This window comes from Dipodomys merriami, unplaced genomic scaffold (genome assembly GCF_024711535.1).
Source record: "Dipodomys merriami isolate MVZ:Mamm:240054 unplaced genomic scaffold, mDipMer1.0.p SCAF_12, whole genome shotgun sequence".
Classification (NCBI taxonomy): Eukaryota; Metazoa; Chordata; class Mammalia; order Rodentia; family Heteromyidae; genus Dipodomys; species Dipodomys merriami.
Window position 1 is genome coordinate 36,516,120 of NW_027202493.1, and position 22,462 is coordinate 36,538,581.

A 22,462-nucleotide genomic window follows, 5' to 3' on the forward strand; every position below is an offset into this window, starting at 1 on the left:
CAAAGCAAAACAAAAATTGCTTAAAGAAAATCTTTCATGTTGCTGTTGAAGGGGGCTGTTCCTATTGAAACAAACACTGTTATCTTGGATGGGTGGAGGACTGAGGATTACTCTGACAATTTCCACACTTAATGCCACTATCATGTTCATCTGTGTCACTTAATTGTCATCTTCCATTGTGAATGAAGAACAGAATAAAACATATTGTCCCCCTAAGGCTGATAAACATAATCTCAATCACAGAGCTACAACAAATAATTGGACAAAGTCATAGAATAACTCAAAGAACATGTCTATCCAAGTGAACAGTAACCACTGGACTGTACATTAACTACACTTGGTTACAGACAGCTCCATCAAACATGCTTCAAATGTACCCAATAATTTACTTACAGCCACGCAAGTTTCCCGTAAGGCCATCACTAAAATCTAAAAGCTTCACTATGAAAATTTTCTGTCAAATTTCATTCCTCACATAAGTTGATAAAAGCCTCACAAATCCTCTCTTGGAGAGACTCCCTTATTTTCCAACCTAATACCACAGGACTGAAAAAAGGCTTGTTAACACCATGTAACTTTCACTATAGTGTACATAACTTATTTTTGATGTCATAAGCCTGAGCCTTTTATTTCCCATACCCATCTGAAATTATAGCTTCAGAAATGGAAGCAGTTACTCTATAAACAATCTAAAAGTATCATGCTCCTGGAGTAAACTGAAGCTACTTTTCTCCCTGCTATTTTCATGAGTTTTTAAATTAACCGTAATTAAAGTCAGTAAGACTTAAAATCTGTAACACCATAGTTAAGTCTTCTTTCATTTCCCATAGTACAGTGTCTTTCTAAAGCCAGCAAAACTCTCTACTAGTAGTATAGAGTAGTTCAGTGGTAGACTCCTTGGCTGAGCATGCTTCAGGATTTCATATCCAGCACCGCACAAAAGTATTTTTTTTCTTCTTTTTCCTTTTTTTTTTTTATTGTGAACATACTGTACAGAGGGGTTACAATTACATAGGCAAGATAATGAGTACATTTCTTATCAAGCATTGTAGCCTCCTCCTTTGTTTACCCTTCACATCCCTTCCTAGCCTCCCCCCCACCCACCCCCACATCCCCCACCTAATCCTCCCCCCCCCACCAAAGTTGTAAAGTTCGTTTTCGACATGACAACTTGTACTTCTTCTGATTGTTGCAACCTGTATTTTGATTGGTCCACCTGTATCCTTATTTAAATGACTTGTTTTTCCCCTTCCCCTCCACAAATTATACCGACATCAAATACAGTGAAAGCAGGGGTTATACTGTGGGGGAGGGACATACAAAGCAACAAAGAAATAATCTTATAAATGTGTTAGAAACAAATGCATGAAAGAAAAAAAAACATTTAAATACATATCTAAGGGTTCATTTTCCTAACATCACCTTATCTGACCTTTTCTGCTTGACTCATACATATACTAGATATTGCAAATAAGGGAAACCATGGGACCTATGTTTCTTTGGGCCTGCCTTACTTCACTTAATATAATTTTTTCCAAGTCTTTCCATTTCCTAACAAATGGGGCAATGTCACTCTTTCTGATGGAGGCATAGAATTCCATTGTGTATATATACCACAAAAGTATTTTAAAATATTTATTTAAATTAAATAAATTTACATGCAACAAAATAAAGGACCTGTCTTTCAACAACTACATTTCTATATAACAGCATAATTCTAAAGTGTTACCATTCTTAGCATGTGAACTCAAAAGGATGAGAAAGGAAGAACTGAATAGAGACCTGTAAAATTTAACATCTTAACACACATCTGAACTCCTAAAATATGCATGCTCATTTTCAATCATAGTATTTGATCAAATACCTATCTCATTTAGAATGCTGTGAAATTCATAAATTTCAAAGTGGATTTTATGGTTCCCTTGAAAACAAGCTGATGAAAACCATGCTTATTGTTATCAATAATAAAGCTGATTCAGGCAATCTACAATTACTCAGAATTTAATCTAGTTTATTTGCAGAAGAAACCTGAGTGGCTTGGTGTTTAGAGATTGAACACCTTCAGAACTACTTCCATTTTAGACTGCAAATGTCTTTTTTGTTTCCATAGTGAATCCATTGTGACCTTTCTCAAGTTTTGACAGTCTTCTTGCAAATAAGCAAGGAAAAAGTGCCCACTATTTTTATAGCCAACTATTCCAAATTTTATTATCTCAGCATTACTGAGATTATTACAAGGTGAATCTTTAGGGATTATTAATTTAAAGATACTGTGCAGTCTGAAATATCAAAGGAAAGGCCCAGCAGAAACATACACCCAGAACCAAAGGCAAAAAGCAAACTATATGCGTGATTCTCAACCTATTTTGAGCTAAGAAACAGGCAATAAACACAAACAAAAGCTTAAAAACATTATAGTCTATTGCTTACTTTCAGCAGATCCTTGGAGAAATCAACACCTTCATTTACTCCTTGAAGATTTGCAATGAACTCTTGGCAGGTCATCTTCTTTCCAATATTCTGGAATAAAGGAAAAGCATAGATCATGATGGCATTTATAGAATTCAGATTAATTCCTTAAATATGTGATTAAGAAGAGAAATCATGGAAAATTTTTAAAACATCTATACAAACATATGCTGAATAGATATAAAGGTAGATATGTAATATAATTTGAATGCCTAAGAAAAGTGTATGTCTAATTGTGCTTTTAAAACCGTCCTTATGTAAAAAGATTAAAATCACATGAATCCTTTAACTAACAAAAAATCTGGAAAGTCAATATAACATTTACATGTTATACATAACATAGTTTTTAGTTTAAAAAGGATAAAGTGACACTTCTGACATGAACTCTGAAAGCTCCATTGTTCATTAGTGTTTTCTACATACTGTCAAGAGCTGTGAAGAATCTGTAATTTACCTCCTTTTAAGCTAACAAATTTGTCTGTAGCTGAATTTTTTCATTATCCTAACAAGCTTATCAATTCTAAAATATTATTCAAGCAAACACTGTCCATGGGATAAATCTAATTTTAATTATTGATTTTTTAAATTTATTTTAAAGGGTACAGTTTAATTTATTGTAATTTATTCATAAGTAAGGTACTGAGTACATTTCTTTTTAAACTGTTACCCTCTCCCTCCTTTTCTCCAGCTTACCACTCCTGTCCCCACCAAGTTGTAAAGTTCATTTCCAACACAGTGTCTAATGATTATCATTGTTGCATTAGTTCATCCTTTGTCCTGCTGTTTCTGTGATTCCCTTTCCCTTACACAAATCAGATAATCTTATATACAAGACAAAGGGTACAGAAAACTAAAACAAAAAGAAAAAAATAGAAGTAACTGTATACAAGATATAATAAGAACCCTCTATTTCCAATTCTTGGAGTTCATTTTGATACACTTCATTATATATGGTCCGTTTCTATCTCAAAGATTCTTAGGTGTTAAGACAGGACCTTATACACCATCATATTCCAACCATTTTCTTCCCAAATTGATTCATAACTTCCGATAAACAACCCTGCCAGCTGCATCCCAGAAAGTACATTCATGGGACTTCCCCATAGGCTAAAGCATGGGGATTTACTAAGACCTCTTAATAAACTATGAGACACAGATGTAGTCCTTTGAAATTAACCAGTATTTGCAGTCAAATTTGAGAAGCTAATGAAATCAGAAAACATATTTATCAAATCTAAAGAGATAAAACAAAATGGAAAACACACCACAGAGAGAGAGAGAGAGAGAGAGAGAGAGAGAGAGAGAGAGAGAGAGAGAGAGAGAGAGAGAGAGAAACTCTATTTAAACCCTCATAATACCAGACAGGCAAACTTAAAAGTTTAGCTAATGAAGGTTCCATCAGAGATAATATTAACAAGAAAAGCCAAAGACCCTGTTTCTGAAAGTTTATAGTCAGATAAACTGAAGGGTATAGTCTACATTTATTATATTGTCCTTTTTTTCCAAACTGAACTTTTCTCTAGTTATCTTTTAAAGGTGCATTAAATGCTTCTAGAGGTAAATTATTTGATAATGTATCACTTCTAAAATACTGATTCTAATTCATTGCTCATCAGAATTTTAAGATTTAAAGAATTTAAAGATGTTATCTAAATATATCTATATAAATATATTTGGGGAAAAGAATATCTAAACTATAGATAATTTCATGAACTAAAGGCAAGAGTCTATGACAAATTGTTTCTATAAAGACAGTATTTTAGGCCCTGAAAACCATATAATCTCTGTTCAACATCATTATTATAAAGTGTGAAGGTGTAAACAGCAAATGTGTCTAGCTGTGTGCCAATAAATGAAGAAAGGGGGAAATACAGTTATAAAATTCAAGGCATATTCTATAAAATTAAGAAAATTGAGGGAAGGTTTGGGGTTGAGAAAGATGGGGGAGAATGAGGAAAGAGGTAATAATCAATTTTGTTGAGTGCCAACTCTTTTGTACAACTACTTAATGGATAAAAGTTAAACTACAACTCTATTTATAAAAAAAGGCTCAGAAAGATTTTGCCTATGATTTATACCTTGCCTGCTCCTGGCTTAAAAACAGTAATAAAGAGAACCTGAAAGGAAGAAAACATGAGCAAGTATGCAAACACATTGACAGCTTCATTTATTTTGTCTTCTTTTCATTTATTATTATTATTATTTACTTTATTGTTACTATAAAGGTGATATAGAGGGATTATAATTAATGAGCCAGTTAATGAGTACATTTCCTTTTGTACAGTGTCTTCTGTTCTCTCACTCTCGCCCAGTCCCTCTCTTTCTCCACCTGTGAGTTCACTTTTATCAGTAGCCAGTGATAATGCACTTTTTCACCCTTTTTCTGTACAATCCCCCACCCTCCCGAAGATATATAAGCAAATGCTATCTTGTCTCCTGACTGTAGGTTTTCCCCTTGAAAAAAAGGTTTTCTCCACTCACCATAGCAAGAGAACCAGTTCTTATTTCAGTAAATAGGACCATAAAGGGAGGTGATGGAGACTTTCATGGGGTCATGGGGAACAGAATAGACAACTAGAAACGACCAAACCACACAAGCTCCTATCTACAAGGCAGCATAAAGGTGATCACCATGTACTCTGACAACTGAACCTCTTCAAAGCTCCAACTAAGCCAACTTAAATTCAATTGTTAGATGGGATACCAATAGTTGTTTCAAGTATTTACTAGGAAAGCATATAACAGTCATCAGAGTTCACATGTACTCTAAACCAGAGGTTGAAGAAATTGAATGATCTGAAATTGCATTTTTAATACTATAGGGTCTGGTATAGGTTTGTGGGAACCATGCTTTGAAACAAAATAAAAACCTTAAACGTCCATTGGTAAAAGCTGGCTTCATAACTCTCTGATTTTAATAACCCAGCAGTCATACCCATACCCACATGACAATCCCACTTCCTCCTGTAAGGTTCAATTGGTGATCAAAAAGCTACTTCGGCATGTAACTTTGCTTAAAGCTCTTGTTTTGCCTTTTGCTTCCCTAATATGTGGTTGTGCTATGCTGCCACCAGGTGTCCATCCTTGTATATTGCAGAGACCTCCACAAATTCTCAAGCAGAAAGCTGTGACACAATGTATGTCCTTTCATAAATCTATCGCTCAGGCAAATACAAGTTCAACCTTTTAGAAATTTGTGGGATTTTCCCTAGCAATACATTCCCTTTAATACATTGCCACTGATAAAGGAACCAAAAGTGGTTAAAAAATTATATACATGTATACACATACACAGGCACATATAAAACCTCCATTAGAATATATGTATGTGTATAATATATACATATAGTATTCTAGCTCAGTGATTGTCAACTGTATCTATAAAGTCAAACATATTTTTTAATTCTAAAGACATAGTTTACTTTGCTACTCTTATTCTCTCCTGAGCTTACAGTTATCTATTGCCATAGATTAATTGCAAAGCAATGAGAACATAGTTGTCTTCTATTTAGAAAAGTATTAAAAATATTTGCAAACATTCAAGGCTATTCTTTTCCTGATTTTTTTTTCAATTTTGGAAAGTATGATTCTTTGGCAGTGGGTTTGAGCTCAGAGATTCACATTTTCTAGGCAGACCATCCCTTGAGCCACGCCCAGACTCATCCCCTAAAGCAATACGCTTTAGTAAATTTTCAGACAGAGTCCTGACCTTTTACCCATGCTGACCTTGTACATAATTGGAATTACAGGTGTCCATCAAAATACCTGATCTATTGATATGGACAGGGTCTTTCTAACTTTTTGGCCTTAAACTATGATTCTCTTTCTCTTTGCCTCCTAGATAGCTAAGACTACAGGCATGAGCTATCATGCCTTGCCCTTAGAAAAGAAGGGGCCTAATCTATTTACTGAATAGATTTAAGTTTTTAAATTTTATTAGATATTAAATTACTGAATAGACTGAATAGATCTAAATTATTTGATAAACATTTTTAAATGTTATCAGCTTAGTTTCTAATGTGGTATGTGCTAATATACACAAGAAAATATTTTTCTCAAAAATTTTAAGAGTATAAAGATATCCTACAAACAAACCTTGAGAAGATGTAAGAGGCAACTGTATTAGTATCTCATAGAAAGTATCCCCATTTAAAATTTAAGCAAAGAAAAATACACTAGATTCATTAAAAATATTAAAACTAATCTTTACTTTTAACTTGATTGCTAGGAATAGGGATTGAGTAATGGGATCAAAGGCCAGATTAAGCTTATAATTGCCCTCTTCATCCCTACTCCTTCCTCTCCCCTAGACATCTAGAAAGAGCAAAAATGACTCCATACTGAGTGTAAGCTGCTTTTATATTCTCAGTCTACCATTTAAGTCTGCAAAACCCACAGTGATGAGGAATAATATACAGTGACCCAAACACTGCATAAATCAGATCAGCCCCTTGTGAGTCCCACCAACTTAGTTGATATGTTTCCCAATTACAAACCTGCCCTGAGTAAAGTAGAATTTTTTAACAAATGATAGGAGTGAGGAGAAAAGGAAGAGTTTCACTGTGTGGGGGAGGAGGGAGGTCACAGAATCTAACACAATCAACCTGTGCATGATTAAACTTGCACATAGTTTCATAAAGATTCCTATTAATACCTAGGTGGTTGTCAGCATAAGAATGAATTGCACTGCATTCTAAAGGTCATTTTAAAATTAAAAGTGTTCAAAATCAGGGCATTTTTTGTATAAAATCATTCCCACAGCTGATGGTTAGCTCCTCGGGCTATCCTGCAAGCACTCCTGCTGGTAATAAAAATGGCCATGATGAAAATGAATGTCCCCTCACTACCACCCTCAGACACTGGAATGCAGGCCTGATGCATGCCTGAGCTTGCAGTACACTTCTGAGAAGCCCAAAAGCTGGGGAGTTCTCAGTCAGGAGAAAAGAAAAGAAATGCCTGGCACCAAAGAGGAGGAAGAGCATTACAGAGGTAAGCTTAGGCTGAAATCTACAGAAGGGACCAGCCAAGGGCATCCAGGTCACAATGCAGCACAGACAGGAGAGCCACAGCCCTACAAGAAGGAAAGAGGGAGGCACGCAGGCAAAAGGCAGCTGCCAGCTATAATGATCATTTCAGACACAGACTTCTTGAGAACATCAATTACAAACGGTTCATCAACCTCAAGGAGGGCTGTGGTTGCTTTAAAGTGTGAAAATAATAAAACAGCACAATGTAAGAAAATAAACGCATTTTAACTGCTCAAATTATCACTTTCCACAATAGAAAATAAACCAAATACTTATCCACTAATTAAAATTTTCAGTTCTTACAATGCCAATCCAAGAATTCAATTTACAGACCAGAAAAGAAATGCTTCCTGTTACCCTTCTCAAAGTGAACTCTACTTTTTTTTTTTTTTTTTTGTCGGTCATGGGGCTTGAACTCTGGGCTTGGGCGCTGTCCCTCAGCTCTTCAGCTCAAGGCGAGCGCTCTACCACTTGAGCTACAGCGCCACTTCTGGTTTTCTAGTGGTTTATTGGAGATAGGAGTCTCACGGTCTTTCCTGCCCGGGCTGGCTTTGAACCGCGATTCTCAGATCTCAGCCTCCTGAGTAGCTAGGATTACAGGCGTGAGCCACCGGCACCCGGCCTACTTTTTAAAATACATTAATCCATTGCAAAACCTATCCTTAAGTCCATGGATTCTTTCTTTTTGTCAGTATCGAACTTATAACCTAACACCAAACACCAGCAAGATGCCAGCCCATAGATTAAGGATGCTAGCTCAGCATGCCTTGAGAGTCCCAAACACAAAGTACATGGGAATACCCCACCCCCAAGCAAAGAGCCATACTTCTACTCACTGCACATGGTGCACTAGCTGCTGCCAATACTGAGAGCAGGGAAACACTAGTTGAAATTACTGCTAAAAAGCTCAAGCCACCACATTAAATAGTACATGTTGTCATGATTTCTTTTAAATTAATAACAATTCCCCTAACTGTGGTAGTCTCTAACCACAGCTCCACTTTAGCCAGCTACTGACTCTCGCCTCTATAGAGATCTCCTAGTTGTGAAATCTGCAACTGAGTATGCTCATATAATCTCACTCTTCATTGCAATCGTCCATCTAAAATGCTGTCCTGTGAGACCCTGCTTGAAGACCCTGCCCCCATCCTGGGCCTTGCCACCCATCTTCAGGCTAGGCAATGGTGCTGCCGAGGGGCTGAATGCTGACCAGGATCAAAGCATAGGAGATTAAAGCACTAGTTAGCTATAGTCAATAGAAGGCATTTGAAGATCAGTTAGGAAAAGAAGCCTGATGGAACTTATTCACATATCAAATCTTTTCATTCATAATGTCAATAAAATATAAGTTTTCAGCTCTTTCTGTGATAATTCAGGCTATTGTCAACACAGTTTCATCATAGGAAAAGATAATCTGGAGTTGGTTTTACTTGAAGATTATCTACATGGCTAAGACCTTTAATTTGCATATAAATTTTTTAAACACATTATAAAAATAAAAGGGTTTACATACCAAATTAGCGATTGGCAATTATAAAGTTATCATTTAAGCTAAAAGAATAAACTACTTGCATACAAGTTAAAAGCAAGTCAGTACTGTTGCTAAGATAAAGCATTCATATAGTTTTAAGCAGGTTCTTCAGGGTGTCAATGAATTTCTATAGAAAAATAAGTGTATACTTCAGGATGGCTTTTCCATGGCCTAATGAGTGAAGTCTAACTATAACTCCATGTAAAACTTAAACACCCTGCCAGTGTTTCATAGCACAGCATCTCAGTTACCTGTTACTCAAGTCTTTGTTTACAAGGGACAAATGCAGTCCCACCTAGCCTACTGGAGAACACTTGACTTCCATGATCACTGATGCTTACCTGACAGCACAGAACTATGAAGGAGTGGGAACACTACTGGTGTTTGGTGAATGAGAGAACACATTAGAAGAAGAAAAAGTATTCCCACATAATAAAAGTAGGAACTGTATGTTAGAAGTATTTTATTAGTATACATTCCATCATTTTTATTAGTGAGATATTAGCAGATCAACAATTCATTTTCAGGGTGTGGTTACTAGGGATAGAAGGAAGAAAGGAAGGAAAGAAGGAAGGAAGGAAGGAAGGAAGGAAGGAAGGAAGGAAGGAAGGAAGGAAGGGAGGGAGGGAAGAAGGGAGGGAGGGAGGAAGGAAGGGAGGGAGGGAAGGAGGGAGGGAGGGAGGGAGGAAATAAAGACAGACCAAACAAGTTATTCCCCTAATTTAGCCCTTCCCATGAGAAGCGTGAGGATAAGCTGATCTTGGCAATTCTTGGAACAGACATGCTGCTGCATTGCTATTATGACAAAATGGTAAAGAAGAAAGGACAATGGTATATTAGTCTATCCCCAAGAGGAGTATTCTGGGCACTGGAGAAAGTAGTGAGTGGTGATGGCCTCAGTACAGGAGTAAGGAGAGGGGAAATGAGCAGACATTGGAGATAATTCACTATCTGCTTAATGATTCAGCTTCATAGGAGCCATGCTGATAAGTCAGACATACACTATTATGCTGTGTCAGGCAACCATGATGCAAAAAAAAATGCTACATCCAGAATTATGGATTAAAAACTTACCACCTAGAAGGAAAGTTTATTTTTAAAATGAATCCAGAGGGAAAGATAAGAAAAACACATTTTCATATGGTTAGTTCTTAGGATATCAATTATAAATTCAACAGATTGTTAATAGCATGCATTATAAATAACAAAGGAAATAAATATGTCAGACAATCTTAAGTATATAGTACATGATTTTAAAACCCAAACTGAGAATAATCACCATAGCATATGACCCAGAAGCCCATAGAGTTTTACAGTTTTCTCTCTATTTTATCAGTAGTATTCCTAATATAGCCTACTGATGTAGAATTGATGTATTTCAAGACAATGCTATAATGTTCATTGTAACCACTTCTTTCATCCATATGCCAGTGATTTCTTTCTTCCTTTCTATTTTTTAAATAGGGCCACCCTACTTAGATCAAGCTGGCCTTACACTCAGGATCCTCTTGCAAAAGCCTTCCAAGTGATCAAATTAGAGGTATGTGCTAGCATGTGATACTTTCTCTAACCTTTTTAACAATTCATCAAATGTTGTCTACAGAAGGCAGAGCAAATGGCTTGGTTCTGTGGTTCTGAACCTCTGGAGTATAGACACTAGGGTGCCCATCTCTTTTATGGACACAACCACATAGGAAGAGTTATCTGGATAAACCTCATATCTGTATTTACTGCTATAGTCCATATTGTTACAGATATCAAGATGCACATTTCTTTCAAAGTAATAGTACCTACTTAAAGAGCAGTTCATGTAAATAAGCGACCCAAAATCTAATCACCTGTGTAGAAATTCCCAACCTTGAAACAAGTTCTAAACTAATACTAAAAGTATATGTTTTCTCAGTCAAAAGATGCTAAATGGCCAGGTGCTGGTGGCTCATGCCTATAATCCTAGCTACTCGGGTAGCTGAGATCTGAGGATCACAGCAAAAAGCCTGCTCAGGAAGAAAAGTCCCAGAGACTCTTATCACCAATTTAACCACTAAAAAGCCTAAAGGGGAGCTGTGGCTAAAGTGGTAGAGTACTAGCATTCAGCACAAAATCTCAAGGCAGCAACCAGGCTCTGAGTTCAAACCCCAGCACAAGTAAGAGAGAGAGAGAGAGAGAGAGAGAGAGTGAGAGAGAGAGAGAGAGAGAGAGAGAGAGAGAGAGTGTGTGTGTGTGTGTGTGTGTGTGTGTGTGTGTGTGTGTGTGTGTGTGTGTGTGTTAAATGAACAAGTGTCAGGTGCTGCTGATACTTCATGCTGAGATTACTTGGTGTCACGGTTGTATGTGAACACACATGAAGAAACATGCCCTTTGAGGCTGGGGGTTAGGCTCAAGTGGCAGTACCTGCCCAACCAAGTGCCATGCCATGAGTTCAAATGCCAGTACTATCAGAAATTTTTATACTCTCTAGCCAGAAAGTTAAAAAATTAAGAAGTACGAGGGAAAGTAGTGGAAGGGTGGAATTTTTGTCACAGAATGGGCACAGAGGGAAGAAAGAAACACTGGCTTTTCTGGGAACAGGAAAACAGAGGTCAGAACAATCTACATGCTAGACATCCCTTAACACACTGGGAGAATGCCAGATTCTAATCCCCACAGACATGTACACACTGTGGGAACCACAGGAAGTACCCTACTATCTAAGAATGCTGCTAGACTGTGCCTACATCATCAGTCTATATCATCTCTGAACCCAGTGCTATACATCTTCCAGGCATTAACTTACTCTGAATTTACCTTTTATGAACTGCAAAAGGAACTTGAATGGAGTATTTTGAAATACACAAAGATAGCTAAAATCATGATTCTATCTCCACATGCTTGGCTACTGGGGAATTGGTAGTCCTCTTATAATCCACTAGTCCAATTCAATGGGGCTATAAAGCTCTCTTTTGGCCATTTTAAAGAGGAACATATAGTTTCAAATAATGGAATTATGTGGCCCTCTGGAATAAGACAAATATCTAAATATTTTATCTTACTGAAGCTTCCCACATTGTAAGTTACCAAAGTATAGTAAACACTTGAATACATAAAAGCTTGATTATTTTTCTTCAAAATAAATGGACATAGGAATATGAAATAATTTGTTTCAAATAAGTATAGATATAACTAAAAAATTCTCATTTTCTTTTACATGAAGCATTTAGTTAAATGATTCAATTCCACTTATATAAAGGTTGAATTTATCTAAAATCAGTCTCTACTTTAAATAAGATAAGATAATTATTTTAGCATTTATTTTTGATGTTTTAACTACCAAATGAATTAACTTAGGAGATCTGAGGAATGCATAAAAGACTAGGTTCTTACACTTACTAAAAAACTTAGTGAAAACACAAACAACATTTTAGCACTAGTTCATATTCTCTTCCCAGCACTCTGTCAACTACTATAACATGTATCGGAAACAAACGCAAGATCTCTGTCTGTCTGTGAGACAAGACACAGAACAACGTGCTACTGCTAAGAAGACTCCAGACGCACAGACAACATATGTACTTGAAATTACTCTATTCTAGCCTGGAAAATTAAAAGGTACTTTCTTGTTTTAAAAGATTTATACTTATCTTCCTGCTGAAGGAACAATACAGAAAACAAGATAAAGATATGGGGGGAGGGTGTGAATGTTTACAGGAACTGAGGTAAGGGTAAGCCCATAGAGGTTTAGATTCTGCAAGAGCTCCACAAGCCTTCACTTACATGGCCATGGAGGTCTGTATTAAGCAGCATCATCGCACAGGTGAGGCAATGTACTCCATCTGAGAAACAGAGACAGAAAGCATCAGTTCATTTGTTACTGCTGTACCCCATGTTACATTCAAGTAGCATATAATCAGAGTCAATTAAGACAGAATGTTACAAAAAACACAACTAGTGATATTTGAGCAGCAGAAAACAGATAAAGCATAAAGTATAACAAAAGGGACCTCAGTGTACAAAACTGGACTTTACTATTGATAAACTGTCCCCACCCCTCTAGAGGACAGCTTGACATCATATACGTAAAGCCTTGCAGCAGTGCTATGGACTCCCCAGGCTTTTTACACTAAGGTAGCAAATTAAGGATCGATGGGAACTACAAGCATATGCAGAGAAACTTGACTTACAATGAGAGTGTGAGAGGAGACTAGTAACTCTCACCCTCTAAAAGCACAGTTCTTTTATGTTCAGATCGTTAAAAATGTTATCCAGGTACATATGTTGAAATGGAGAGAGATTTCAAGGTAAATTGTGAGAATATACACATTATATATTTTTTCTATTAAATATATCAAGAAAAATATAAACCATAAGAGAGAGAGAGAGAGTGTGTGTGTGTGTGCGTGTGCGTGTGCATGCGTGTGCGTGTGTGTGTGTGTGTGTGTGTGTGTGCTGGTCCTGGGGCTTGAACTCAGTGCCTGGGTGCTCTCCCTGAGCTTTCTTGCTTGAGGCACACTACTTCTGGCTTGTTTGGTACTTTAGTTGGAGATGAGTCTCACAGACTTTCCTGTCTAGACTGGCTATGAACTGTTATCTTCAGATCTCAGCTTGTTTAGTGGCTAGGACTATAGGCATGAACAAAAAGCCCAGCTTCACTTCTGGCATTTTTGGTGGTTAATTGTAGATAAAACATCTCATGGATTTTCCTGCCCAGACTGGCTTTGAACAGTGATCTTCAGATCTCAGCCTCCTGAGTAGCTAGGATTATAGGCATGAGCCACTGGTACCCAGCTTACATCATAATATTAAAAAAAAAATTATCTCAGGGTCATGAAACTATACTTTGTATTATTTTATTTATATTTTCTCAATTTTCTATAACATGTTGTATAAAAATGAAAATAAATTATTTAATATTATTATTTTAACCTTTCTGGGAAAAGACTCAGTTGAAAAAGAAGTCAAAGTTAAAGAAAATTAAGATCTGAGTTTATCACAGTTTACTGTTCATGTATTATTTCTCTGGCTTAAAAAAAGTGTAGGAATAGCTCCCTTTCATGCCATTCTTTAAACGACTATGGTTGACTAGGATTATCATGTGTCAAACTAAAAGAAAAGTAGTGAAGTAACCTGTGATGCTTAAAAACTTAAATATCAGGGGAAAGATACCCAAGTCCAAAAAGTAGTTTCACATTTAAATGAAAATATCATTTTATTTTATACAGTAAAAGAATAGCATTCAGTTAAGCTTCTTATTTCCAAATATCAGAATTAATTCTATTCCTTCCCTCTTTCCCAATCCAAGTACAATAGATGATAGTTTCAGGTAGAGTAATCATTATACTAATTAATACTAAATGTACAGAAAGGGGACTGGGCACAGTGTTTCACACCTATAATACTAGCTACTAAGGAGGCAGAAATCAGAGAGATTGCTGATTGTGGCAAGCCTGAGTGAAAAGTTAATAAGACTCCATCTCAGCCAACAAGCTTATTAGTACATATTTATAATCATAGTCACATTGGAAACAGGTAGGAAGTCCATGGTCCAAGACTATCTGAAAAATAACTAAGGCAATAGAGGACAAGTGGTAGAATAGGTGCCTAACAAGCCCTGAGTTCAACCTTCAGTATAAAACAGAAAGAAAATATACAGAAAGGATTGCCCAGTGACTGAGTTTATATATTAAAAATACCTTGTTTTCTTCTTCTTATAGTAAGTGATTTCTTTTTTCTTTTTTTTTTTTTTGGGGGTCTGGTCGTGGGGGGCCTGAACTCTGGGCCTGGGCACTGTCCCTCAGCTCTTCAGCTGAAGGCTAGCGCTCTACCATTTGAGCCACAGCGCCACTTCCAGCTTTTTTTTTCTTTTTTTTTTTTGCTTATGTGGTGCTGAGGAATCGAACCCAGGGCCTCATGCATACAAGGCAAGCACTCTACCACTGAGCCACCTTCCCAGCCCTAGTAAGTGATTTCTATTACCAGTATCTCCATGCCTAGCAGTATATTCCAGTTCTATTTTGTCATAACAAATTCTACACACATTTAAAACGAATTCCTCAAATTATTGTAAAACTCAGCAGCCAACTCTCAAATATCCTTACCAACAGCTGAATGCCATGAATCCATATTCCCTACTTTACTCAAGAACATCAGCATCTTCCTAGATTTGACAAGTGAACCTCTTATAACTCGCTTATTCTCTCTAGTTGATACTGAAGGGATAGAAATAGTGAGCAACTAGTCAAATACCCCCAGTCTGCAGTTACTAACCAAGTAGTAAATTAACACAGGTAAGTTCAGGGAGAGGATATTTGAGCAAGTACCTATGAAGTCTCTATGAAAAGACAATTGTGACTACTTTTCCTTCTTTTTTTTTTTTTTGGGGGGGGGGTCTGGTGGTGGGACCTGAACTCTGGGCCTGGGCGCTGTCCCTCAGCTCTTCAGCTCAAGGTTAGCACTCTACCACTTGAGCCACAGTGCCACTTCCGGCTTTCTTTTTTTTTTGCTTGTGTGGTGCTGAGGAATCAGACCCAGGGCCTCAGGCATGCAAGGCAAGCACTCTACCACTGAGCCACCTTCCCAGCCCCAACTACTTTTCCTTCTAGTCTCAGTGATTTATTGCAGAGTTATCAGAGGTTATCAGAGGTTTTTTAAATCACAAATTAGTTTGCTTGCTTATACTAAAAGTTTTGATTATAGAAATGTATATTGGGACTGGGAAGGTGGCTCAGTGGTAGAGCACTTGCCTTGCATGTATGAGGCCCTGGGTTTGATTCCTCAGCACCACATAAGCAAAAAGAAAAAAGCCGGAAGTGGCGATGTGGCTCAAGTGGTAGAGCGCTAGCCTTGAGCTGAAGAGCTGTGGGACAGCGCCCAGGCCCAGAGTTCAGGCCCCATGACTGGACCAAAAAAATAAAATAAAAAATAAAAAGGAATTTATATTATAAATTATTTTCCCAGGTAGTTCAACAATTAGTTTAATATTCGATTGCCAAAACTGTAATAAATATAATATTATGGCTCAGTAAAATCATAAATAAGTCAGTGATGGTGTTATAATTAATATCAAAAGGAACAAATGTGTACTACAACTTCCATAAAGATTTACACATTTCCAGAACCAGCCACAAAGCCAAGCATCCTGCATTTACATGAAGGTGTAAGAGACAAAGATACAGAACTGAGAAAAAACATTATTTCATTCACTACATGGCAATTTGCACACAGTACTTCTGAATGACAGAGCTGAGCAGTATAGATAGTAAACTGCCACAATGGGAACTAGAAAATACAGCAAAAGCAATTAAAAGAAAAATAAAAGCTATTATGTTGTCAATAAATTTTCTTAAAGCATATTTAACGATATAAGGAAACGGATGGGAAAGACAGAAAACACAACTAATGATGTCAATGTGATATGAAATAGATCAACAGACTAAACTATTAACAGCTATCTCTGAGTAATTAGAGACACTTAGATAAACTTCATTTCTTTTAATAACTTTCTATATTTCTACAATAAAATGTAACCTTAAAATAAACAATATAATAACCACTGTTGAAACAGGAAATGTACAAATCCCATCAGCTTACCTTGTGAAGCAATGGCCTCTGGGTTACAGTAAAAGTATCGATTGGAGAAATGTATTAATACTCTTTCTCGTTCTTGAGTTTCTCCAGCGAGAGAAAATGCTTTAAAGAAATACCTAAGAAATAATTAATAGGAAAAAAAATTTTACAAAGTTTACCATATACTTTATATATGACAAAGTTAAATTATATGGACACAGAGATTAAATGTACAATAGTTTTAAAAAACATTAATTAGCCATGTAGCATAGACTTCTATTGATATTTAAATTATACAAAATGTCAAAATAATTAACCTACAGGTTAATTACAGAGTAGCCAGTATATCAAAAATGCCTGAAAGCAGTGGTCAGGGATGTACCACTATGACTTTGGTCCAGTAGCAAATTTTCAATGTTTAGCCACTATTAAAAAAAAAAAAAAGAAAGAAAGAAAAGAAAACTAAGACTTGGGGTACAATATCAAACAGGGTTTTTGTTTTGGGGTTTGTGTGTGTGTGTGTGTGTGTGTGTGTGTGTGTGTGTGTGTGTGTGTATTTTGCTTTTGTTACATTTTAACTTTCCATTAACCACTGTAAAAATTACACTGCCTTGTGTAAAGCAGTTAATTTTATTTTGCTTATTAACATTGTATTTTAGTATTGATGTGTTATATGAAGAGGAAATTATGAAATAAAGCTTAAGTTCCTCTTCAGACTAAGGAATAAACCATTAAACTTCTTTGACTAATAGGAAATAAGTCTAGAACTATACACTAATCCAAGCCAGAGTCACTAAAAATACTATTTATTATAGATTAAACCAGATGACCCCCACTTGACAAAGTAAAACATCTTCCTAACTATGGCCCATGGGAGGAAAAAAAATTTCTAATATATCTTATGACTATAAAAACAACAATACAAAACAAAACATGTAATAAATCCTATTCCTATGAAAATTCTGCCTTCATGGTAGAAGATTCATAGTTTGTTATTAAGGTGACCATTTGTTCATCATACATTTTTAAATAAGCACACTGGAACATAAAAGCAAAAATATAGAACATTACTTCACTTTTGGCCATTATCTCGAAAAGACCTGTGCATACCCTTGATTTGTGGGAAAAGCCATTTTATTTCTAATACAATCACCCTCAGTTCACCTCCCAGGCAGTTTCCTGACTTGTCAGATTAAAGGATTACAGAGATGATCTCAGAATTCAACTGGGCTCAGGCATTTTTTTTTAATCTTCATTTTTTTTTAATTGTCAAGGTGATGCACAGAGGGGTTACAGTTATACAAGTAAGGTAATAAGGACATTTCTTGTCAAACTTGTTAGCCCTTCTTCTTCCTACTTTCCCTCCCCTTCATCCCCCCAAGTTGTACAGATCATTTCCAACATATTGTCTTGTGTATATCACTGTTGCATTGGTTCCCCCCTTGTCTTTTGTTCCCCTTCCCTTCCCTAATTCAAATAAATGTAAATACAATACCAGGATACCAAAATCAAACACAGTGACAACAGGGTTTATACCATAGGAGGAAGAACATTCAAAAGAAACAAAAAAAAATCACATAGCATATTAAAACTAACATCATCAAAGAAAAACCTCTTGTGTCCATGTCTTAGTGTTCATTTTGCTTAGCATCATCTTATATGATCATATGCACATAGCTATTGAGCTTATACTCATCTGCTAAGATTATCCTAGACATATACTAAACATTGCAAATAAGGGAAACCACGGGACTTATGTTTCTTTGAGTCTGGCTTACTTCACTTGATAGGATGTTTTCTAAGTCTTTCCATTTCCTTACAAATGGAGCAGTGTCATTCTTTCTGATTGAAGCATAGAATTCATACACACACACACACACACACACACACACACACACACACACACACACACACACACTTATCATATTTTCTTGATCCATTCATCTACTGAGGGGCATCTGGGTTGGTTCCATATCTTAACTATGGCTCATGGCTCAGGCATTTTCTAAGCAGTTCATAAGATTAAAATGTTACCTTGAATGTTCAGTGTAATATAGAAAAAGTGAGACTCAATGTATTTTAGACACCTCCATTTTAAGATTTAGCAAAAAGTAGAGAGTAGTGGGAACTTTAACATATATTCTCTGTGAATTATTATGTTCAGTCATTTTTTTAAATTTTTTTATTTTATTTATTTATTTTTGGGTCCAGTTGTGGGGCCTGAACTCTGAGCCTGGGCGCTGTCCCTCAGCTCTTCAGCTCAAGGCTAGCGCTCTACCACTTGAGCCACAGAGCCACTTCCGGCTTTTTTCTTTTTGCTTATGTGGTGCTGACGAATCGAACCCAGGGCCTCAGGCATGCAAGGCAAGCGCTCTACCACTGAGCCACCTTCCCAGCCCCATGTTCAGTCATTTTTATACCATTTTAGAGCCACCTTCCCAGCCCCATGTTCAGTCATTTTTATACCATTTTAGAAAAAACTATTCACCTATTATAAGCAGGTACTTAGTGAAAAGGTATATGTTACAGTCTCTAAACTGATCATAAAACAGAAAGAAAGAAAAGAAAGGAAAAAGAAAGAAAGAGAGAGAGAGAGAAAGAAAGAAAGAAAGAGAGAGAGAGAGAAAGAGAGAGAGAGAGAGAAAGAAAGAAAGAAAGAAAGAAAGAAAGAAAGAAAGAAAGAAAGAAAGAAAGAAAGAAAGAAAGAAAGAAAGAAAGAAAGAAATGAATGAATGAATTAGGGTCTCCCAAGGATATCTGTGTCCCTATGCTCACAGTAGCATTTTCACAACAGACAAAATATGGAAGTGATCTAAGGAGCCTATTTATGGATAGGTGGCTAAGAAAGCAGTAGCCATCCATACACTGGATTCAACCTTACAAAGGAAGAACATTCTACAATATGTCACATATTTGATTAACTCTCAGGCCATGATGATTAGTAAGTAAAACAAAATCACATAAAACAATTAGTATATGATTATACTTATACAAAGTAGGCAGAGTTGTCAGGATCACAGGGATGCAAAGGAGAACCTTGGTTTGTATAACTGGGGTGAAGGGAGGGAATTACTATCTATCAGATATAGAATTTCTCCTGTGCTGAAATTGATGACTATGATGATTGCCTGACATTGGGAATATATTTTATACTATTGTCTGTACACTTAAAATGGCTAAGATGACAAACATTGTGTTACATTCATTTAACTGACATAGTGAAACTTTTTCTAATATTTTTACTGAAATGATACTGAATACTTTTTCTCCTGATTTACTGTGTCACCATTATGCATTTTGCCAGTTGGACTTGGACTTTCTACTGGGCATAAATTTATCAGTCCATGTTTATTTCATAAAAACAAACATTTATTTCTCATACTCCCTGCTATTATCTTCTGTTTAGTATTATAATACAATTTAAATTCACAAAGCAACTGGAGTGGAGGTAAGAAAAAAACAGTAAGGATCTAGCTAGAGTACATTACTTTCTCTTCTAAGGATTCATATTTCTAAGAATTCGTTACTTAGAGGCAAAGAAGAATAGAAATAATAATATGCATACCTGAGAGACTGATCTAGTGTCATTCCTGTAAAATCAAAGAACTTCAGATATTCTTCTGCAACCAGTTTGCTAAATTCATTGCTATTACAAAAAAACAGAATTTTGATTACTAAAATGTAAACACACATACAGACATACATACATACACACTAAGAAGACAACAATCTTGGATTGAAACATACTTTTTGCCTAGGTGTTTTGCAACATCCGATTTTTTGAATCTGTCTAGATGATAAAGGCGTTTGGCCAGTCTTTTGGCAGCTTCCAAGTTGCTGCTGGTACCATTACTAAGACTCTCTGTAGTCTCCTTTTCCAGAATTTCAGTGCTCCCCATTTCAGAATGAGCTTCTGGATGTGTTGTTCTCACCCCAGCATTGCTATGAAAATTGATTTAAAAAAAGTAGAAAGAAGTTTTCTTAGATGTTAGAGGAATATTTGATTAAATCATTATGATATTGTACAGACAACTACATAAAACCATTTTAAAAATGAGACCATTTTACATTTAATACTCTATAAAAGAATCTGCAGTTACCACATGTCAAAATCAAAGGACACGTGGAATGACTGTATAAACTCTAAACCAGTGGTTCCCCAAAGTTTTTCTCTCAATCTTTATAGGGTTAAAAGTAGTAACTCCAAAAAGCTTTTGTTGACGTGGGCTCTATCAACTGATATGTAAAATATTAGTAATCTAACAAAGATGTAAAACAATAATTCATTTAAAAAACAGTAAATTTCATGTAATTTAACTATAACATTTTTATTACAAATAACTATTTCCTTAAAAAACATAACTTCAGTAAGACAAATGACAGTGATTAATGACTATAGATTTCTTTAATGGCTGGTTTGGAGAGACCAACTGAATTCTCAGAATACTTGTACATGCAAGCTGTAACAATGGACTGCTTAAATTGAATGAAATACATTTAGAAAAATCTGTTTTCACACCAATAGAGAAAGAACATGTATATTTGACAGGATGTATATACTTTTGGTTAACTATAGAAACAATTAGACAATTAGACAAGTGGTAGTTTCTTAAAAGTCAGTTGCTACATAAAATCTAAATTTATGGCAATGGGCAATGCATTTTTTGTATCTCATATTAAGATGAGTCATAAAATCTGAACGGATCTTTTATCCCTGTGAGTTTCTAACATGGTACTTCAGTCCCGTGTAAAATATCTATAGACAAATTTCATTATATAATATCACAAAGACCATTTTTGTAAATATCACCCCCACTAACTTGGTAAGTTTAAGTATGGTCAAACTTTTGGTGGCAGATAAAATTGTCTGGAATGTTAAGTGTGAATTACAAAAAATTAACAAAATTAAAAAATTAACAAAAAAATTATCATTACATTTTCAAGGAGTGCTTTACCAATGCTGTTGTCTCTTGAAAAAATTACTTTCTAAGAACAAAAAAATTTGTTTTTGTTTTTTGTCTTTGTTGGTCATGGGGCTTGAACTCTGGGCCTGGGCACTGTCCCTGTACTCTTCAGCTCAAGGCGAGCGCTCTTGAGCACCACTTCCAGTTTTCTAGTGGTTTTTTGTTGTTTTTTTTTTTAATTGGAGATCAGTCTCACAGACTTTTCTGCCCAGGCTGGCTTTGAAAAGTGATCCTCAGGTCTCAGTCTCATGAGTATCTAGGATTACAGGCATGAGCCACCAGCACCCGGCAGAAAAAAAATGTTTTTATCAGCTTTATCATCCCAATTCACAAACATAAGTGTTCTCCTAAGGACAGCTATCAGGAGCAGAATGACTTCATCTCATAACATCACACATGAAACTGAAGGCATTAATTAAAGTGCCAGATCAAGGACAGTATTAGGTAAATTTGGCCTGATTTTACTTTGAGTATTAAAATAGTGAAGAATACAGTGACAACTACAACCCATCATCAATGCCGAACAACTGACATGAACTGGAAGTGACCCAGACAAACCAGTGTTCATGAGACTCTTAAACAAATACCCACCTCAACTTTCCAACAAACTATACCTACCAGTTGCAATACATTGCCCAATTATGACAAAAATCTTCTTTAAATGCAGTATATATTTAGTATTTATTTTGTCCTGCTGAACACACCTATAAAATTAATATTACCAGCCAACTTTGCTAAAAAATATGTTTAAGACTTTCTATAGAATATCTCTATAAGTCATAGTAGAAATTTCATTTAAAGAGACAATCATCATTTTGGTTTTACCCACTAAGTCAAAAATATAAAATACTTAATGCAAGAGCTGTTAGTTACAATCAAGGAGGTATTTATAAATAATGAGGTGTTTTCACACATGCTTTTCCTCTATATAC

At 35.9% G+C, this 22,462-nt stretch overlaps 1 protein-coding gene across 7 annotated transcripts in view; it reads right to left on the bottom strand.

Moving 5' to 3' along the window:
• The window catches only part of Psd3 (pleckstrin and Sec7 domain containing 3), a 338,007-nt gene that overhangs the window by 143,818 nt on the left and 171,727 nt on the right, over window positions 1–22,462 (bottom strand). For all 7 annotated transcript variants that reach the window (XM_070016552.1, XM_070016554.1, XM_070016556.1 and 4 more), the window contains 5 exons: window positions 20,314–20,508; window positions 20,132–20,212; window positions 16,591–16,703; window positions 12,778–12,836; window positions 2,431–2,520 (listed from right to left, as the gene is read on the bottom strand). In XM_070016552.1, coding sequence (XP_069872653.1) covers window positions 2,431–2,520; window positions 12,778–12,836; window positions 16,591–16,703; window positions 20,132–20,212; window positions 20,314–20,508 — 538 coding nt within the window. The remainder of the gene's footprint in view (window positions 1–2,430; window positions 2,521–12,777; window positions 12,837–16,590; window positions 16,704–20,131; window positions 20,213–20,313; window positions 20,509–22,462) is intronic.